This window comes from Taurulus bubalis, assembly GCF_910589615.1.
Source record: "Taurulus bubalis genome assembly, chromosome: 9".
In the NCBI taxonomy this organism is placed as follows: Eukaryota; Metazoa; Chordata; class Actinopteri; order Perciformes; family Cottidae; genus Taurulus; species Taurulus bubalis.
In genome coordinates this window covers 23,830,274-23,852,119 of record NC_136597.1, presented here as the reverse complement: position 1 = coordinate 23,852,119, position 21,846 = coordinate 23,830,274, and the positions used below count along the sequence as shown (strand labels likewise).

Sequence of the window (21,846 nt, the reverse complement as noted above, 5' to 3'; positions counted from 1 at the left end):
TATTTTCACTTTGGATAAATGAGATGTATGTTTTTTTGTCTTGTTATTGCACACAAAAGGTTGATAATCCGTCGGGTTTGACCACATTCTTTCAGTGGGATGAGACGAGGTCGAGAAAGGTTTGACCTGCACCGCCTTTAATTTTAAACAATGACCCAAATAGAGTCCAGCCTGCATCTGTGTGCAAGATGTGACGACGTGGTTTCTTATAGCACAGTTATTAAAAGTAAGTAAGTAAAGTATCTGTTAGAAGAAAAACATATTTACTCCTAATGTGCCTACATGTCTCTGTGTGAAGAACGTGGTGTTCCTTGTTATCATGACCATGCCGATGCAAGCCAATCTGAAGACGTCATGAGAGCTTCTGTGATTGTGTCATTAATGGATTTAAGAGGGAACTCTCTGCTCATTCATTGAGCAGTCCAGGATACGCAATTGACATATCATGTTGTGATTCTGACTCTGTTCCTTCTTCGAATAATAAATGTCCTGATCTATGATTTTACCTCAAGGTGTCGAGTAAATTGTTCTAACAGTATCAAAAGTAAAAGTGGAGAAAATGTTATAATAACAGATATTAGATTAAATCATTAGATTATTAGATTTGTAGTTGAGGTGGAGCTAACTTGAACTAATTAATAATAATAATAGTTTTTCTATAATGGATTAATCTGCTGATTATTTTCCCATTAATCGATTATTTGTTTGGTTTGTGATTAAAATCCGTCACAGTTACCTCCAGAGAAGTGATCACCTCCACAATGATTGATTTGTCCAACAATTATCCCAAATTATCCCAATAATCAAAAGAATAAAGCAGCAAATTCTCATATTCATGAATCGTTTTGCATCAAAAACTGACTTGAATCATCAATAAAAGTTGCCAATTAATCTTCTGCCAATGTCTTCTAGTAGTGATTTAGCACATCTGCTGGGGCTCGTGGACGATGAGGTCACTGTTCACACTTCAAACGGGATGCCTCGTCCCGTGACGTCACGCGCGCGCTCCTCTCGAGCGTCGGCAGAGAGGAGCAGAGGATGAGGAGGAGGAGATGAGCCGAGGACGCGCCGACGGACGACTGCGGATCTGTGAGTGACTTCTTACGACTTCAGACTTTTGTTTTTTCCACAAAGAAAGACGTTTAGACCGGAGATAATTCTGCTTGCTTGTTTTTTTAATCTTCTTTTTAAAGCTTTGCGGTATAATTCAGTTAGAGCTGCGGTAACACTTTACTTGGCATGAAGCTCATGGGAGACTTCATGAAGCAGCACGAGAGAAAGATTCAATACACACGATATGTATTATAATATCAGCTGTTATTGAAGCATGACGTTGGACACTTAAACAAAGAAGAAGATGCGTTACTGTTTGTCTAAGGAGATGTGAGATAAAACAATAGTTTAAATAACTAACTTTTTTTAATATAATTGAGAAATTTGATAATCATCATTTCGTCTTGTCTCCCTCGAGCCACATTGGAGTTAAAGTAGTTATTTTTTTGGAAGTGTTGTGTGTATTAATTTATAAATGCATCACTTTCTTTCTAACGTGAACAAAATCGCTGCGACAAATAATGTTGAGCTTTTAATTTCATCCAAACAACCGCCAGACTCTGATTTCACGGCGTCCCTCACGGCCCACGTGACAGAATAAATAGAATAAAGAGTGTTTATTCTCATCAGAGGACAGAGGACCGAGGACAGAGGACAGAGGACACCAGGCACCATGCTCAGTCTGCTGCGCCCCCTGCTGGCCGCCTGCCTGTACCTGCTGCCCGGCGCGCAGGGCTGGATGCCCGGCTACAGCAACGGCTTCCACTACCAGGACATCAGCAACGGGAACGGGGAAGGAGAGAGTAGGTCCTGTGCGCGTGCGCGTGTGCGTGTGCGTGTGTGTGTCACATGGAGGGCAATGGAAGTGTGTCTCTGTTGTTTGTTTGTGGAATGTGACCAAGTGCATTTACTCAGTTTCTACAAGTACAAGTTATTTGACGCCTGTGGTTACTTGTTCCTTTGCAGATTCAAATTGATAATAGGGCTACAAAAGATAATCAACAAATACGTTATGATGTATTATTATAGATTAGGCTTCCAACAGTAGAATAAATAACGTTTGAATAAAGTTGAAATGTGCTTATTTACCATTTTACACATGAATGCATCACTAATTATAATCCAGTTATAAAATATGTTTTTTCCTGCAATGGGCCATTCTGCATAACGAGCACTTTTACTTTTTTGTATTTTAAGTATATTTTTGATGCTAATATTTTGAGATTTTGAATGTAATGTTTTCTTTTCAATTACTATATTTTCAGAATCAGAAACAAGTATTTTAGCACAGACAATAAATACTAGTGTGAGACATAATCCAAATTAAAACAATGAAAATGTACAATAGAATAAGACAAACAAACAAACACTATACAACAGCGTTTATACTGCATTACTAGCTGAATTCCACTTCATCCACCCTGCGTGTGAGACACAGAAGTGTCTTCATGTTTCATGTTCATCACAACACCTGGATGAGTCGGGAGGAGACGCTATAATTAATGGAGTCCAGAGTCAACTACAAAGTCTGCTTCTCATTGATGTGGTTTGTGTTGCAGTGAGCCGGAGTGAGGACGATGCACAGTACGTCAGTGTCCGTGTCACAGCTGTAAACGTAAACATCCCGGTTTATTTCCTGTTGCAGTGTATGAGTGACATAAGCCGACAGAAAATAAACACGGGTTCAGACCGTGGCAATCCGCAGTGAAATTATCAAAATGGCTGTTAATCATTCATAAACAGAAGAAAAAAACGTGTTGTGTGTGTATGTGCTGTAGAATTAGACAGTTTAAAACACCATAGTAAGCACAAGTGTTACTCATAACATGTTTTACTTCTTTACTTTTACATTAGAATCCATCCTATGTGTTTTAGCTTCGGGGCTCACTGACATGTTTACAGGAACAGAGTCGTCATAAATGTTGGTTACATGTTTTAATGGCTGCTATTAGAATTTATAATGGCTGCTGTTAAAAAGATTCATCATGGGATGGATTAAACCACAAAATAAGATGAGTTACTAATGTATTCATGTTGGAATAATGCTTCATAAATGATGAATTCAGTGTTTATTCATGCTTTACTAATGCTAAAAAGTGTATAGTTATTATAAAGTGCAACCGATTTATTTACCAACCGCATCCCATGCTACTGCATTGACTGCTTCAGTACGACCGATCCCATCGCTACAAAACACCGAGAACAGAGCCAGGATCCGACTGCTCAACTGTTGTATTTTCTTGTCTTTCAGTCTATTTCAACGGCGTTCGTCTCCACGTGGAATCCCCGCAGCTTTCGGTGTCGGCCACCAGGGGGAGCAGCGTCACGCTCCCCTGCCACTTCCACTACGAGCCGGAGCTGGCCGCGCCGCGCAGGACCCGGGTCAAGTGGTCCTGGGTCCCCGCCGGCGCCACCAGCGTCCCCGCCCACCCCGAGGCCTTCGCCCGGGAAACCGAGGTCATGGTCGCCATGGGCAACCGGCACCGCAGCTACGGCAGCTTCCGGGGCCGCGTGCGCCTGCGCCGCGAGGCGCCGGGCGACATGTCCCTCGTGATCAACGAGCTGCAGCTCAACGACACGGGCCGGTACCGATGCGAGGTGATCGATGGCCTGGAGGACGAGAGCGTGACGGTGGAGCTGGAGCTCCGGGGTGAGCGGCGTGTGTGTGTGTGTGTGTGTGTATTGATAAGGGTGAATTCTGTGAGGAATTTAGGCACATTTTCTTGACCTAGGGGTCATTTCAAATCCCTTTGAAGATGAAATAGAGATTTACTGAAAAGTCTTGTGATGGCGCCGCTAAATCCTCATTTTGTACTTTTTAATGTTTACATACGATGAGGCACGAATAAAACAGCTTCCTCCTGGAGTTTGAATACATCATTAAATACTTGAAGTAGGTCATCTGTGGACCCCTGACGTATAATAAAAGCCGTATAATAAAAGCCTTATACGGCGCCGAATTCTCCCCGGTGGCCAGATGCAGTACTGCATCTAGAAGGTCCCTTCTTGGCCCGTCACGCATTTTCTGTCCATAAAACTATCGACAGGATACAATTTCTAAACCATGGAGGTCTCATGTTCGCAAGACAGAAAAGCTATTTCTATACATGCATCGTAAAGTCTTTACCTGTGAGAGAGAAACACTAATGCAGAAAGCAGAAAGCATCACAACCTTTTAGTTTTATGTGCAGGGAATTTTCATTCAGATAAATCAGATGGGAGTCTGGCATCCAGTTTTTATGATATATCCATGGTGTAAACACTTGTTTGTTGTATTTTGGATTGTGCATCATCTACAAGGTGATAATGAAGGTTCCCACCTTAAAGGACTCAACATTTCCTCATGCTTATCACAGATGCATTCAGACGCAACATCAACTGCATCTCTTCAATGCATCTCTCTAACCACCAGGTCGCCTGCCTGTATATTTCTTTGTATGGCGATAAAAGCCGAGCTACCACAATGCACTTCTCCTCCCCTCTATGCAGGCGTGGTGTTCCCCTACTATTCCCAGAAAGGACGCTACCATTTCAACTTCTTCGGGGCCCAACAAGCGTGCCGGGATCAGGAGGCCACTCTGGCCACCTTTGAGCAGCTCTTCTCCGCGTGGGAGGACGGCTTGGACTGGTGCAACGCCGGCTGGTTGGCCGACGGCACGGTGCAGTATCCAATCACAGCGCCGCGCGCCGGCTGCGGCGGCGTGGACTTAGCTCCCGGTCTGCGCAGCTACGGGCAGCGGCACCGCCTCCTCTACCGCTACGACGCCTTCTGCTTCTCCGCCTCTGTCAAGGGTCAGTTTAAGAATGCGTGGGATGAACGACACATATATCAGAGCATGCTCTTGACTTGTTACTCTCTCCTCATTAGGAACTGTGTACTTCCTGAAGCACCAGACCAAGCTCAACTTCACAGAGGCGGTCGAGGCCTGCGCCAGCGATGGGAGTCAAATTGCCAAAGCGGGCCAGATGTACGCCGCCTGGAGGCTGATGGGGTTGGACCGCTGTGACGCCGGATGGCTGTCCGATGGGAGCGTCCGTTATCCCGTCACAAAGGCCCGGGCTAACTGCGGCCCGCCAGAACCCGGGGTGCGTAGTTTTGGGTTCCCCCCGCTGTACCTGAGATTTGGCGTCTACTGTTACCGGTAGACGCTTTCAGGCTCCACGCGCGACACAAACGCACCGTTCAAAGCGCCGCTGGAGATGGTTCCCAGTCTCTGTAGCCTGAGAGCGAATCAGCAGGTAGCCAGTTTGTTCATTTCTGAGCTGTTTTTGAGGCCATTTGGGTCAAACGCATTCCACCTCCGTAAGACTTAACTTCCAGTCAACAACGACGTACACCCATCACGTGATGCCACTCGAACAACATGTCTACACTTTATGGCCAGAAGTATGTGGGCACGCGACCATCTCATTCCAAAAAAAAAAAGCATTAATACGCTGCTACAACAGCCTCCAGGCTTGCTGCAAGATTTAAGAAAACCAGTCTGCATGAATTCGCCCTCATTCAGTCACAACAGCACTGGACGATGCAGCCATGAGGCCCGGTGCTCTGTCGGCGGTACAGTTGACCCCGAAGGTGTCGAGGTCGGGACTCTGCAGGCCCGTCTAGTTCCTCCACACCAAACTGTGAATTGTCAAGTGGAAACAGGAAAGGAAAACCGTTGGAGGCACATCATTGTCTAGAACACATATATTTAGCTGTAGCATTAAGGGTTACTCTTAATTGGAGGACGTACTTAGAAACTAAACAGACTAGAATTGCCTGGACAGCGGTGTCCACATATTATTGGCCATACGGTGTATAATGCCTCAACCACAACAGCGTCCTGCAGAAACAGAGAACATCTTCTAGTCTGTACCTAGATTCTGTTAGTTTTCAGCACCTTTTTCCTCACAGACCAAATCAAGCTTCAAATGATTTTGCAGCAGGTTTTTGTTTTTATTATTCACACATGATTCATTTCTCTTTATGACTCACTATTCAAATTAACTCAGCTCAAACCTTTTGTGTTTAGTGCCTTGCTAAGGGGCACTTTGATGTTTGAGCGTTTCTCATCATGTTCCTGTCAGATGTTTCCACCTGGTCCACGACTGTCCACTCACTAACTTTATGTAATATTTTAATGTGAAATATACTGGAGTCTTTGCTGGTCTCCTTAAATGTCTGTGTATCCCGTTTTATAAAGTATCATTCATCTCTTTTTCATTAAGAAGTAGGGCTCTGCGATGGGGAAAGCAGAAGTAAGGAGTGAATATCTGTATTGTTGTAATATATAAACTACCTTGTTTGCGTCCATTGTGGAAGAAGAAGCAGTGTTTCATTCAGACATGTACCAGTTTTTCAGTTTTTCTTCTGTTTCTTTACATATGTCTATGCATTTGTATTATTTTCTACAAATTAATAAAAAACATTACTGTTAAGAAGTTTTCACATGAGACACATTTGTTGAATAAAATCAGATGATTTCGGAACAGAACAATTTTACCTTCAAAGTTCCTGTAAATCCTGAATTAAATTTGTTTCAATTACATTTATTTTGTATAGCCCAAACTCTTTGGCAGCAGTCCTTCTGAGTGTACAAGTCATGATATCTGATAGGGAAGATTTAATGCTGGAAACCCAACTCAATTCAGATTAAATAGGCAGCGGGTAGAAGTTTGGTTCTGCTGTGTCTCTGCTCATGGAGGCATGCATTGGCATAAAAGGAGACAAAATAGCCCAAAATGCAACCAGGTTGAAATATTTCATGGACAGGAGAAATTAAGGCGGTGCTCATGAAAGATATAATTAAGAAATGACAGGACAGATGGGACAGGGATAACAACCGAAGAAGATATTACACAAAGGAAACAGGCATGAAGGACCTTCAGGGTATTCTTACAGCAGCATGAGATGGAGTGCAGGATACCCAGAAAGTGGTTAAAGAATATTTGGCGAATATAATATAATATTGGTTTCTTTAACAATTATTACTGCCATTTAAATATTAATTTATTTACCTAAATATATACATAGTAATCCGGGACAATATCTCATACGTACAGGAGGTGGATGTGTGCACCTTAAAAGCAACATTTGCAACTCGCCATTAAACTGAAAGAAGAAGAAGAAGAACTTCTGCAAAAAGCCAAGATGGCCACGGCTAAAAACCAAGATGGTGAAGGCTTAAATGCTAAACTCGAAGCTTAAAAAAAACGTCGTCCACAAAGTGGGTGACTACTTACTTCAAGTCTATGCTAATGCTCCTGTGAGGCTACTGGGCTGAAACAGCTTGTTTGAAGAGCTGAATTTGAACCATTTAACACTAATTTTAGCTTTAAGTGACATGTCAGGTGGAATCAAAAGTTATTAAATAACCGAAGCTGACAGGAATTCAGAGTAGTTTCTGAGGCAGGCTGTCATGAATTGTACCCTGATTGTCTGTTTTCGATGTACAAATCGTAGACATGTGTGTGATTGACTTGGAGGTCTGGAAACGGACTAGAACTGACCTGTTGGTGGCGCTACATGAACAGTTTGGATCTTACTTTTATTTACCTTGAAGTGTGTCATACAAACTTTTGAGATATCTCTCTATGGAAACGTGTTGCGCTGACAGAACCCTCAGCAGACTCTTACAGTCAGATGAACAATATGCTCGACTCGCTTCAGAGCTGCGAAACACTTTTCACAAACCTCCTCTGGTCGGCGTTGCTCTCGAGGTGCGATGCAGCTTCACCTCCAAGTCCAAACAGGAATGCCGGGGCAGAGAGGTGAGACGGGTTACCGACCCACACAAACAGCCCCTGTGTGTGTGTGTGTGTGTGTGTGTGTGTGTACACAGCGTCGCTCTGTCTGGCTGCGCGATGCACTTTTAGATGAGCGGGGTCCAACGCGCCCTCCTGCATCCGGGCGTGAACAGACGACCCAGTGATCATAAGGCTGGGAGTTTTTTTTTATAAACACGTCCTATTTACACCTGCTGGTCAAGCATGAGTGGACCCACACACAGGGATTACATGCCTACACACACACACACGCTCACAGATTAATGTACACACAACATAGATGCATGCATACACTTCTATACATACAGGCCTAAACACACAGCCAGGGCAGATCTGTTTGCGGTGCCTGAAGGCATGAAGGTGGAGGCTGTAGAGGCCGATGAAAGAGCTATTTACTGTGTGTGTTTTCACGGTTGGGTTCCACAGGAAGGTGAAAACAAACTAAATGCCGGGTTTGTTCCCCCGGCACAGAGAGTTCACCTCAAACTTTAACAGCTCCAGGGGGGGGAAAGATGATTTTCCCCGAAAATCTCAGCGCACACAAATTAGATCGTGTTCCTTAAGGTGAAATCGCAATGACTCCTCGGTTTTGCACACTCGGACACTTTCACTACACAGAGACAGATGATTCCAAGTTTTATTTGGTACAGCACACTCTGTGTTCACATGAGGATTTCAGGGATCTGAACAAAGTCACAACTGTGTGCAACGTTACACATATTTTGGTTGATTTGTCGAGGGATGAATCGGTTTATTGAAGAATCAAAACACATAATCACTCAAATGTCGGCGTCCTTACGCTCTAACGTGATAGCAAAAATAATTCCAGCACACACCAGGAGCATTCACGTGTACAAAGATGTACTCACTCGCCCACTTTCATATTCTGGAGCACGTTCTCTGAATTGTGTGTGCGTGTCCATGAGAGTACCAGTTTGACTGTGTGTGTGTGTGTGTGTGTGAAATCAGATACGGACACAAGTATCTGCTCTCAGAGTTGAAAAGCAAATCTCTACCTTTTTAAAAGGTCGTGGTCAACATTTCGTCACCTCCACCTCCACCTTCTCTATCTTCTTTCTTCCGTCGTGTTTAAAATGATTTCGACTCCCTAAAATTGTGTAATTTCTCAAGTTTGAAGAAGTACATTTCTGTTGATGAAACGCACGCCAGGATGTCTGAGGCTTTGTGTTCAGCTGGCGGATTAAACCAACAAATCAGGGCGGATGATGAATTAATCAAACAAACAATCAAATTGTCTGACTGCGTTAGTTATCGACAGATCCTGCTGTGTAGAGAGAATATGTACAGTGAGACTCGCTGAATCTCATAAAAGCACGATTCTTGCTGACAGAAGTCGTTGATCTTGAGTCACGAACCCAAAACCTGCAGAACTGGGTGCCAACTCAGCGTCATCCTGTAGATATCACTTGTTTCTCAGTACTACAGATGAGGAATGTTTATTATTTGTTTCATGTTTAAGGTGCACTGGATTCAAATGATTAGCACAGAAGTGACCGAAGACTCCCAAAAGTGCGTGAGTGCTGATTATTTCAATCCAGGTGACTATAATCCCGTCTTGAACTTGGATTTCTTTATTCATCATCGATTGGAACAGCACAATCATTTCAGTATATCTGATACTGCTGCGGCGTTGATGCCCAGCGGCTCTCAAACTTTTGGGTCGTGACCAGATTACTTGGGGCCTTGATGGCGATACATGTCACCAATGCATCGGCAGGTCTTTTCCCCCCTGACTTCACTCCCCATATTCTACGTGAAGAGGCGCTCGCTGCTGTATTTTTAGGGGTCACGACCCAAAAGGTTTGAGAACCACCGTCTTCGCCGATACCGCGAGGAACAGTTTTGTCTCGCCGGTCTGAAAGCACACAATTAAAGTCTTTAGAGACCGGAGAAAAGAAATAAAAACTACAGAGAAACAAACATCTATAAAAATATCCTAAAAATATAGCAAAAGTTTGCGTAACATTGTGTTTGACTTCAGAGAATCCAGCTGCAATCGAAAACACTTTTATTTTATTTTATTGGGCTGATTTGGACTGTGTGTGTCACTCTAAAAAAAAAAAAAAAGCCTCCTACTTGTTTATCTACCTTACTTTGTATGCAGTGCTGGCAACCGATTGCAGAAAAATGTGCAATGACATAATGCTTCCCAAAACTAGATCACAGCTATAAATTAGACAGTATAAATACATAGAAAAAACTGCCTTCAGAAGGTGCAGGGTGACACTCAAAGATCCAAATCATCAGTCAATTACAATATCACTGTCTAAATGTGCTTTAGTGTGTGTGCGTGTGTGTGTGTGTGTGTGTGTGTGTGTGGGGGGAATATTATCTTTTTGGTCGGGCATTTGCATTGGTGTCCATGCTTCTTTACAAGAGGGGGTCCTTTGTGGCTCTCTGTTCTATGTCCTTTTCCCTCCTGCTCAGTGCAGCTTCCTCTGTTCCTGTTGGCTGCTCACCGCTTTACTTCTTCTCCTGAGGGACCTTTTGTGTAGCCTGTTGCTGTTGGCGCCGGCTGGGGGGGGGGGAGAGAAAAAGGTACGAATACTGATGACATCATGTAAACACGAGTTGCCAATTGATGCATAAATCGTGTGGCGAAAAAGGATTCAAGGGCCACCTTTGGGCTCTCCATCAGCTCTGCAGGAGGTCTGTTTCACACACTTCCACGTGATTTATGTTTGTTTACCAGGCTGAAAATCTCCCCCAATTAGTATGGGTCTTCCATCTTTTCTATATTTCTTCCTTCGTGAATGAAGTGGATTAAGAAACGAGCACTTGGGAGCCCAGGTAACCTCGGGGCAACAACATTGCGCAACGTCCTCGCTCTGAATTCAGAGTATATTAGACTTTGTGATGAATAATGAAAGTGGGCTATGCACATACTGATATTACTGTAGTTCCATTGAGGTAACTTCTACTTCTATTTTCTTTCTTAATAGGAGACTCCACCCATTTTGCGATTTACATTCATTCATTCACTGTGAGCGGTTGAAATGGCTCACTGTGTTACTTTGGAGGAGTTTTTCTCTGGCCGCATTCACACTAAATCCGGTGTTTCCGCAGCAACGCCAGTCTTCCCGTTTATTTGAATGCGTTTAGGATGGCAAAAAAACGCCGGAAAAAACTGTTTCTGCAAGAAAGGATGAAACCGGATGAACTTTTAAAGAAACGCAACCCAACGTCATGCTGCTGGGGCCAGTCACTTTACTGGCAATCAGACCGGAAGACGCCCGCGTGATGAAAAGCACCAAGAATGACCAAAACACGTTGGAGTGTAAAGTTAGTCACTCGCCCGTTGATTGGCCTCGCAGCCTGGTCAATTATTGAAAGTTAATGTTTTTTAATACTACCGGCATAGCTCCCATAAGTAGGCTATTTAAGTGACACTCCCACGGCACACCACAACCTTTTGGTAATCGCCTTTACGTCTGATTTGATGTGAAGGCAGCTTTAATGTTGTTAACACCATCAACAACCATAACAGGCGTCAGCAGCTGATGCTGGACAAACAAAAATGTTGTGGCCTCTGAGTGGAATCTCTATTGTTACCAAAGCCGTGACCTGTAGTACATTATATTTGAGGAGGCACACGTCAGCTACGACATAGCAGTGGATTGTGTAGCTACACATTTAAGCTTTCAAGCTACACTGTAATTCCTCAACGCATAACTATAAATGATTATCATGGAATCACACGTTCATCTTGGATCTAATATGTCAAAAAAGTAACGTTATATCAAGGTGCATTTGTGCCAAAAAATGCACCATATCACATTATTTGTTTTTTGGTGTTTTTGTATTTACATTTTTTACATTATATCTGATCTAACTTTGTTTTGTTTGTCTTTTGCTGCCAACTCGGCTGTTAACTGAGCTACACTTCGTCATCTTCCTAAAATAATGGCCTATTTTCTTGCCTAAATCATCTCCTCATGATACTGGCCACCTCTGGTAAAATTGCCTACATCCTCAGTTGAACAGGTCATGTGATTCTACCCCTATAGGATAACGGCCTATGTCAAGAGTGTGACTTAGGCCATTTTATTTTGCCTAAGTCAAAAGACAATGTGACTTAGGCAATTTTACAAGCTTTTCAAGATGGCATGTTGAAGCTAACATTGAAGCTAGCAATTTAGTTAGCATCTTTGCGAGCATTTTTGGCAATGAAAATCTCACTCGAACATAATATTAGCGTGTGCACCCCTATTACATTTGGTCAAGTTTTTTCTGTTTTCTGAAAAACCTGAAAACATGACTTGGGCCATTATTTTAGGAAGGTGACGACTTTCATGTTGTTGTTTTAAGAAACAAGTAGTGAATCCATATGTCGGCATTATCCCCGCAAGCTTACCTTCTGTACATTCCACCTGTGGCTCCTCCCACTGTCCGTCTGGCATGCAGCGGATGACCGGCAGGTGGCGCTGCGTGTAGCCGGCGTCACACTGGTAGCGGACTATGGAGTTGGCCGGGTAGCTCTCTCTGCCGCTGCCCATCGGCCGGCCGTGTTCCACCTCAGGCGGAGCTCCGCACATGACTGGAAAAAGAAAAACGACAAACAGAAAGTGACAGTTGAAGCGTGTCTCGGACGAGGTGGCCGGTGTTTCACATCCCAAACTAACTCCCAGAATCACAGAACTCGGCCAGACACACATTACCAGCCAGTAAGCTCACCAGGGCCGGTCTTGCAGGTGAAGGGAAGGTGGTAGTTGCAGGGCACGTCGTTCCACTGTCCGCCCTCGTGCCAGATCATCACCACACAGTCCTCCTCGGAGTTGAAGTAGTTATCTGGCTGGTTGGGCCTCCAGTTCTCAAAGCTCTAAGAAAGGTACAAAGACAAATCAATGAATTCATAAACAAGATAAAAAAGGATGTAGATAGTTGTTCAGCAACCAAACTCACCAGAGGACTGCTGTCTGTCCAGCGGAACTCGTTCTGCACCGCTTTGTCATTGAGTCCAATCCACTGGTAGTCCTGGCCATTGGCTGCATTGCAAAGCAAAACAGAGTATATCTTTGAAAATACTTAAACAGCACATGTCTTCTCTTATAGTGTGCTTGCATCCTGCAAATGTCCAATGTAGTAACGGCCCTGGATTGGCTGGCTATGGTGCATCCTGCCTCTCACCCAACATGTGGGGTGGGGATAGGAAGAGATGAATGCATTGATGAGTTTTGACTTTCGATTGAAAAATATCCTTTTAAATCACTTTTGTTCAAGTCAGGCATCGTCACTCCAAACTCGTTCATTTTTGTATCCCTTTTATGCCCAAATTTGTTTGAAAAGCCAATTACCCTTCACTGCAGTCGGACAATATAACTAATATTGTCCGACCTGTTACTAACATTAGCTTTTAGATATTATTTTTGTGTGTTTACGCACACAGCAAACTCACAGTTGACAAACTGCTGCTCCTCCTGGGAGCCGATGCTAACCAGGTGGGCGTTGACCTCCTGACAGCGTTGCTCCGCCTCAGACCAGGTGTCTCTCTCAGCAAAGTGGAGGTAACAGCTGCCCATGAACTCCAGCCAGCCCTCAGCACAGCCCTGTACAGCTACACACACACACAGACATACACATCAAGACACAGTATTGTGCATGAAATATATAATTGATATAACGGTATCCATTAAAAACAATAATGTGGTGTTTGTTCTGGCAGTTTGGTCACTCACGTGTTGAGCAGTCTTTCCCAGTGAAACCAGTAGGACACTGACACACAGCGAGCTCTCCCTGCACAGAGCAGGATCCTGAACCGCAGGGGTTTGGATCACAGGGGTCCACAAAGTCTGAGAGCAGAGAGAACAAGTCCTTACTTTGAACATTATGGCTAACGTGAGCATTGTTCCCCCCTTAGTATTAAATCAGCAGAAATACAGTTAAGTAAACACGTAAAAAACATACCTTCTACTACTTCAGGCTGCTCCACTACAGCAGGGGTTGCTAATGACATGGACGGTGCTGTGGTTGGGCTGGTATAGGCTACATCTGGAGTCACTGCATACACTGTCGGTTCTGCACGGCTTTCTTGGCTCTCCTCCCCGAGTCCTGATTGGTCGAGACTGGTGTAGGCTGCATCTGGAGTTGCTGCATACATTGTAGGTCCTGCACGGATTTCCTGATTCTCCTCCCTGAGTCCTGATTGGCCGAAACTGGAAATGTACTCAGCGGCAGAAAGCTCCTCAGTGGTTGTTTTTTGATCAGGGGCTCCGCTTCCCGAGAAATGCAAGCCACTGAATTCATGATGGATCCCTGACCCACTTCCTTCCCCGCTGAACTCCACCACCCCACGGCCCTGCTCAGGGTGACGCACCTGTGGCGGTACGGTCACCTCCATCATGCCATTGTCTGTTAGGTAGATGACATCACCACGATGCAGGATAAAGTCTCCAGAGGCAGAGCCTGAGACACCACTTGGAAAGCCGCTGTGGGACCCGGATCCAAAGGGGCGATATCCAGACACCTCCTGCTCACCAGACGGCTGGACTGTCAGGTCAACGGCACTGTGGTCAACAAATGAGATGCCAGAAAATCCACCAGAGCCAGACCCGGATTCAAAGGGCCGATATCCAGAAGCCTCTTGCTCACCAGACGATTGGACTGTCAGGTCAACGGCACTGTGGTCAACAAATGAGATGCCAGAAAATCCACCGGAGCCAGACCCGGATTCAAAGGGCCGATATCCAGAAGCCTCCTGCTCACCAGACGACTGGACTGTCAGGTCAACAGCACTGTGGTCAACAAATGAGATGCCAGAAAATCCACCGGAGCCAGACCCAGAGCCAGACCCGGATTCAAAGGGGCGATATCCAGAAGCCTCCTGCTCACCAGACGACTGGACTGTCAGGTCAACGGCTCTGTGGTCAACAAATGAGATGCCAGAAAATCCACCGGAGCCAGAGCCAGATCCGGACATACTTCCAGATCCGGAGGTACTTGATTCCAAGAAAGACCCGCTGGTATCAATGCCTCCCTGGCCTAACTCCTGCTCAGTGGGTTTTTGGTGCGTTTTCGACACCTCTTCCATCTTCCCATCCACCATGATGATGACAGAGTCTCCGCCACTACCACTGATGTCCCCACTTCCACTGATAAAACCGGATCCAGATACACTGACGCCAGAGTGTTGAGTGTCAACCCCGTCCCCAGATCCCGATGCACTACCCAGTTCGCCAGATGTGACCATGACAGCACTTCCCCCTTCCGCCTCCTGTGGGTCTCCAGAGGCGGACTGACCGCCAGAGAAGACGTCAGTGCTTCCGCTGAAGATGACGTTCTGTCCCGAACCGGAGGCGTCACCACTGGTGCTGGAGGCGTCGGACTCCCCTGAGATCTCCCCGCTGGCTGAATGATCAGCTGAACCGGAGCCGGACGCATCAACATGGACTGGAGGTAAAATGGGTCTCACTGGGGGAAACATTAAGAAGAAGCAAGAGTGTGTTAGATTTTGATATTTCTTGTGTCCTTGTGTATCGCTTTATTGAAATCTTATATATGTGGTCTTTTTATTCACACAGTTCTTACTAGTTGGAGCAACTTCCTGAGTTGTGATGGTTGTCTTTTTGATGAACTCCTCGATTTCAGTAATATTAACGTGGGTTTCAGTTTCATTGTATTGTCCAGTGGTTTCAACTAAAAAAAAACAAGAGATGATGAAGATTCATATCAATGATAATAATACCCAAACCAAACAAACAAATTGCTTATTTAACATAATAATCAGGAAATATTAAAACTGCAAGATCAAGCGAAGGTAATGGACAAGGACCTAAGGGAATATATTCCATGCATCTGTCTCACCCGTGGGAGCAAAGTAATCAACTGAGACTGTTGTCTTGTTGATCACATCCGGCACGATGGCATCCACCGTCACGATGGTCAGATTCACACTGGTTTCATTTTCAAAGTGAACAACTGGAACTTCAGCTGGAAAGAAAAGAGATGACAGATTAGTCAAGCCAGACTGAGGTCAATAACGACTTATGTTTGTGAATTTGGTTGGAAAGGAGTGCTGTTCAGGAGACGTTGTTATTTAGGCGAGTTCATTGTATTCCTCTAAAATCTAAATGTAACCACGCATAACCCTTTCCTACCTCTAAAACAGTAAGCGTCGTAGCGTGAATGCTCATCGGGGAATCCCGTCTGGTTGGGGTAGGCGTAGATAATGTGGACCCCGACCTGACCGCCTCCACAGTGGGACCTGGGGGTTGTGATCGGGTAGCGGACACTGCGGTCCAGCAGCCAACCTGGGCGGCACTTGTCAAGGCCTTGGTTCCAGGCAGCAAACAGCTGGCCAGTGGTGGCCAAGGTGGTGTTGAGTTTCTGACAGTGCTGCACAGCTTCCTCATAGGAGAAGCTGTCGTAGTCACTGGTGAAGAAGACCTCACCTGGAGGAAGCATTCACAAATGATCAGAGGAGCTCAAACCTGCCAGATACAATAGCTACTGTAGATAGGTTGATATTTACGTGAGTGGGCTCCTCACCTTGGGGACGCTCCACATAACAAAACACATCGTATTGTTCGCTCGCTGGTTTCAGGCCGTAGGATCTGACTCCTGGGAGGTGTGGCAGATTACCATTACAGTTATCTCTGGGTGACACGATGGGATACCTGAGCACGGAAGCGGATATTGGTACAATATATTAAGGCGTTGTTTTTTTTCCATAATATCCCTCCAGGATATACTATACTTGAGTTTACCTGACAGTCTGGTCGCGGAGCCAGCCAGCATCGCATTGGTGCAGGCCCTTCTCGAAGGCTGCCTGCAGCTGCAGGGAGCTGGCGATGACCGCCCCAACACTCTGGCAGGCCAGCTGAGCCTCCACAAAGGTCAGGGTGTACCGACCGGTGATGGGTCGGTAGTGGAACACCACACCTGGGAAACGAGAGGGAGGGAAGAAAAGAAACACAATATTTTCTCATGTTTTTTCTTCTTCTTCACAGATGCAGTTTCCGGTCATTTATTCATAGTTTGAACATTTGTAAGTATTTTATTGGCTGCGCTGTAATGGGAAAGCTTGGATGTTTCCTGCTATTGCAACCTGAATAGCTTACAGAAATATTGTTTTTGGAGTTAGGCATCTCCAAAAATAAGTTATTGGAATGGGTCAACAAAGCATAAAAGTTGCAGCCTATTTGTATCTTTTGTATAAGCAAAGGCAGAGATTTGGACAGATGCTACGGAGGTGAAGGTTCAGCCTTCTAGATTTCAGTCGTCAGAAGGGTACAACTTTGTAGAAATGCATTCTCACAGTTTAAAAAAATATTACAAAGGGTTTTGTCATCAATCAAGTACATGACCAGCTTACCTGTGGGAGCCATGGCAGCATCTATGTCTGTCACACTGGGGTGCAGTGGGGAGAAGGTGTCAACTTCTCCTCCCTTGATCTCCTCTCCTCCAGGTGAGGGGGTGAGGCTCGGGAACATCCCAGGGGAGGGTGTCATGCGGATGATGTCTGGGAAAGGGGTGGTCCTCAAGGGCACGGCACCGGCATCTTCACCAGCTGGGGGAGACAAGATTGCATAATTCCTTGATAGAATTGACAGTTTTAGGAAAGAAATCAACACTTTTAAGACCCAGGCCTTTTTTTCCTGAAAATGAAAAAAAGGTCATACCCATACTAAAACAGGACTAGCTCATCAACCAAGGACTATTTGAATAATTTAAATTCATATAGTACAGTAACCCTTGTGAGATAACGCGTGTGTGGTTTCCTTTTCGCTTTGAGTCATACTTTATCCAAATGAGGCTGACAGCCTTTTTTCACACTCAAAATCAGTAAAGTAACACATTTTTGGAAAAAGCGGTGATGCCCTGCTCCCACAAAATGTGCCCTAACTTTTTTCCTGGACCTTGAACGTGCCTCCAACCACAACATCTAGTTACAGCGGAATTAGAGTTATCTCCAAGAAGGATTTACCTTGGAAGCAGACAGCATCGTAGTGAGAGTCAGGGTATGGGTATCCGGTCTGGTTGGCGAACAGGTAGACGGTCCTCACTCCCAGGAGCCCCCCTCCACACTGAGGCCTGGCAATGTTGATGGGGTAGCGTACACTCCTGTCCGCTAGCCAGCCGGCGTTGCACACGTCCATGCCTCCCTTCCAGGCCAAGTAAAGCTCCCCAGTGGTGGCGAGTCGGGCACCGAGTTTAGCACACTGATCTCCTGCTTCATAGAAGCTGAACTTCTCTACAGACATGGAGTAGAAGACCCTGCCTGGGAGGAGAGTGGAGAGAAGAAGGGAGGTAAACACATTGACATGACAGTCTACAGGCCTGTCCACACTGCCAGAGGTTTCATAAGTCAGGTATAGCTTTGGTAGCTACCCTTGTGAGATGAATTTACCTGACATCTTCTCAGCAAAACAGTATACGTCGTAGGTCTCGTTGACATCTCTCACACCATAGGTTCTCACGCCGGGGAAGTTCTCCTTGTCTCCAAAGCAACGCTCCCGAGGCGCATGGATGGGGTACCTTGAAATGTCAAGAGGGACGTCGGTCAGCAGATGGACTGAGATGAAAAGTTTGTAACAACATCAGTTATTTTACTGTGTTATGTATTGCAAGTCTTGTGGTTGTATAGGTTTCTATTGCTCTCAGTGTTGGAAAAGACACCAAAGGCCAAAACATCTTATCAATTGAACTGAATTTGTCGCCAAAATATAATCCCTGTGGACGGGATACCATTAAGGAGTAATGTAAATGTAGGCATGATTTGAATTTCTTCCTCTCACTATCTCTTCATTCTTCTTACGACTACTTCTATCAACACCATGAATGCCTTTGAGGAGAAACTGTCTTAAGTGTGCACCATTAACTTTATCTCTCACTATGACGGTAGACTTTTCACCCTGACTTCTAGTGTGGCCATTCAGATCTGCTATAAACACACCACTTAAATGTGGTAGAGGCTAGTTAATTCAGAGCACTTTCAAAAGCTAACTTTTAGTCAATTTTAATCAAACTCTGGTGTGTTTCAACGCCTCCACGCAGTAACTATACTCTGGTGCAGATCAAAACGATCGTTCCGAAGACCCCTTGTGAGACGCAGTTTCAAACCGTTTGCAAGTTCAATTGCACTGAGAGCATAATCCGACCAAATTCCAGGAAGTGAACCAAAACGCAGAACTCCAATGTTTACTTAAAATCTGGGCCAAAGAGAACGTACAGAAAGCCCACAAAGTCCTCTCAGACATACCTCGTCTTTGACTGCTGATGTGCAGTTACTCAATGGACAATGGCTCACATTACCTGACAGTCTGATCAGAGAGCCATCCAGCATCGCACTGGTGGTATCCGTCATCATAGGCAGCCTGCAGCTGGGCTGGAGTGGCGATGGTAGCGCTGTTCTGGATGCAGGCGGCCTTCGCCTTCTCAAAGTTCAGGGTGTAGCGGGTGGAGATGGCTCGGTAGTGGAACACGATACCTGTGATATATGGAGAGTGAGCGGGAGACAGAAGAACTGTGATTGAAATATCTTTGAAGTTATTATGCCAATTTCGATGAGCTCTTTGCTACCAACATTTATGCTTGAATTTTGTCTAACTCTAAACACTTGTTGATACCCAACCCCAAACCAAACAGAGGTCAAGAGTTTAAACCTGCAGTCAACTGAATGTTTGATGCAGAATTTCAAAAGGACTTGACCTACCTTTTTGACAGGGTTTGCACTGAAAGCATTCTTGTTGAGGAAAGTATAGAACCAACTTCTGGCAACACTTTTGTTGCAAACTATGCTTGCTAGAACTTTTTCCACCCTCTAAATCTTTAGTTTGAGAGAGCCTTTGAGATACAACTGCAGGGTCTAAGTTCTATGTGCGAACAGAATCCTGACTCCCATGTGGTGAGTAGATAACGACTTTAATGTCGTATTGAAGTAAATTGAATGTGGCGTACCCTGAACCTGGATGTCCACAGAGTCGTAGTTGTCCTCAATGCCGTGCATCACCTCGCAGCGGTAGGTTCCAGAATCTTTGGACCTCAGCTCTGTGATCTCCAAGGTGGCGTCAGTGGACACCAGCGGGTAGTTGATCATCGTCACCCGGTCCAAATACTCGGCCTCCACTTGAACTTTTCCCTCGGACGCCACCAGGATGGTCTTGACTTTCTCCTTGGTGACGTAGGTCCATTTGATGCGGTGGGAGAGCGGGGCGACGGTCGGAGCTCCGGGGTCATTGACCGTGTTGTCCTGGAAGTAACAGGGAACTACGACCTTGCTGCCCAGCAGAGGTCGCAGGGGCATCTCCACTGGGATGCTGACACGCAGTGTGCCATCCAATTCTACGGTGAAGATAGGTCAAGCTGTCAGTCTTTTTATTTGGTAATGAAGATACAACCTAATGATTAAAATACATTTACAATGCTCTACCAACTGAGCAACAGCTGACCCCCAAAAAACTAATTAAAAACTTTCAGGTCTATTTACTGCAGGACTACTTTGCTTGGATACTGCTTGTCACTTGTTGGGGAATAATTACATCAGGGAATAGAACAATGTCTGCAAGTGGGACAAAAAAAGGTAAATAAATAAATCTGACTCAGCAGCATGTTTAATTAAATTCTTATCAGATAGTAGATTACAAAAAAGACCCAACTAAATTCTTCATAACAAAGCTTAATACTAATTTCTCATTGTTCGCCAACAATTTTCAAAGGGTCTGGAGACACGTATTGCATTTTTTATACTGTGACTATGGAGATTAGAATCCATCTGATAAAACCACACTTACCGTCATGGTTTTCAAGCTCAAACACTATTGTTGCAGAGATGAGGGGCAAGGACACACACAGCAGAAACAGGGGGGTCATGGTTACCTGAAAAACACCCAAATGGACGACACTGATGTCAAATGTATGTGAACGATATGATGCATGACAGAAAGGATGGGAAAATCTATGGAAACCATTTTGAACGTACAGTCATATTTGGCCTTTTCAACCCTTACGTAACTTACTGAACAGATGCTAGGTATGTATATCGAGGGAATACAAACTGTAAAGCTTCTTTACCAGAAATGCTGCACTGAATGAACAGCGAAGCGAGTGTGCGAGTGAATTAGTGGGTTTATTATCGTTTCCTTTGCCCCTGAATGCCACTGTGTTTGTTCCTGTGACTGCTCCTGTACGCTTGCATTCACATCCCATGCTATCCAGGGCCCTCGGTGCATTTGGTTATTACGTCAGCCTCGTCGGCTAAAAAGGAAAGTGGACGTCAGAAGTTAGTATCAATTGGAAATACCATACATGCTCGCTGAGGAATGAAAGCCTCTCTGTCTCTGCGCACAGGAAATGTGTGTAGTGCTAAATGTATGCTAAGGGCGGAGAGGGGACACATGAATGTTGAAATGAGGCTTTTTTCCACCACTTTACTAACTGGTCTTTTGTTGTCTCTCTGTCTGCGTGCATACGGATTATTTATAGTATCTGTGCATGCACGGAAATACAATCTGGTGCTCAAAGTGTTCTTCTTGGTTACAACTAGAGAGTTTGTTTTTGCAATGCGATAAGATCCCCACGTTAAAACTGCTATGAAGTTGGAATTTTTGTTGTGCTTTTATTCAATTTAGTTCCTTTTTTGCTTTACTTGAGGGAGAAAAAAGTTGGTTGGCCCATCACTTTGGTCCAGACTTAAATAGTTTCATAACTACTTTAATGCCGTTTTGTGCCGATAGTTATGGGGCGCAGAGGATGAGGACTACTGACTATGAGGATCTTCTATCATTAGGTCAAATACTTTTTTGGTTTAAGACAACATTTCTGCAAAACTAATGACCTTCCCATCAACCTCAGCTGCACTTATTGTGCTCACTGCTAATTCTAGCACTCTGCTATGCTTTAATAAGACGCTGATCATCACTCCTGCTATACACAAGCTGGTTGGCATTGCTGTTGGCATTTAGCTCAACACTCCACTGTCTGCATGACTTTCTGTTTTCTGTAAGTTATTAAAGGACAATAATACATAAAGAATTGCAAAAAGAGTTTTGTCTACTTCTTTTCCCGACA

The 21,846-nt window shown here is 44.7% G+C and overlaps 2 protein-coding genes across 2 annotated transcripts; one reads left to right on the top strand and one right to left on the bottom strand.

The window, feature by feature from the left end:
* Positions 1-1,726: 1,726 nt before the first annotated feature.
* hapln3 (hyaluronan and proteoglycan link protein 3) lies at positions 1,727-5,764 on the top strand (the record flags this gene model as incomplete). Its single annotated transcript, XM_079223117.1, has 4 exons — positions 1,727-1,856; positions 3,305-3,703; positions 4,543-4,845; positions 4,922-5,764. 4 exons carry the CDS (start codon positions 1,727-1,729, stop codon positions 5,197-5,199), a joined length of 1,110 nt encoding a protein of 369 aa, XP_079079243.1. The 3' UTR covers positions 5,200-5,764.
* Positions 5,765-10,265: 4,501 nt separating this feature from the next.
* On the bottom strand, positions 10,266-20,649 carry acanb (aggrecan b; the record flags this gene model as incomplete). Its single annotated transcript, XM_079223395.1, has 18 exons — positions 10,266-10,357; positions 12,197-12,379; positions 12,517-12,661; positions 12,745-12,827; positions 13,238-13,396; positions 13,518-13,631; positions 13,747-15,228; positions 15,367-15,474; positions 15,643-15,768; positions 15,936-16,229; positions 16,327-16,454; positions 16,545-16,719; positions 17,153-17,347; positions 17,765-18,058; positions 18,188-18,315; positions 19,093-19,267; positions 19,738-20,121; positions 20,571-20,649. 18 exons carry the CDS (start codon positions 20,647-20,649, stop codon positions 10,266-10,268), a joined length of 4,344 nt encoding a protein of 1,447 aa, XP_079079521.1.
* Between the last annotated feature and the right edge of the window lie 1,197 nt (positions 20,650-21,846).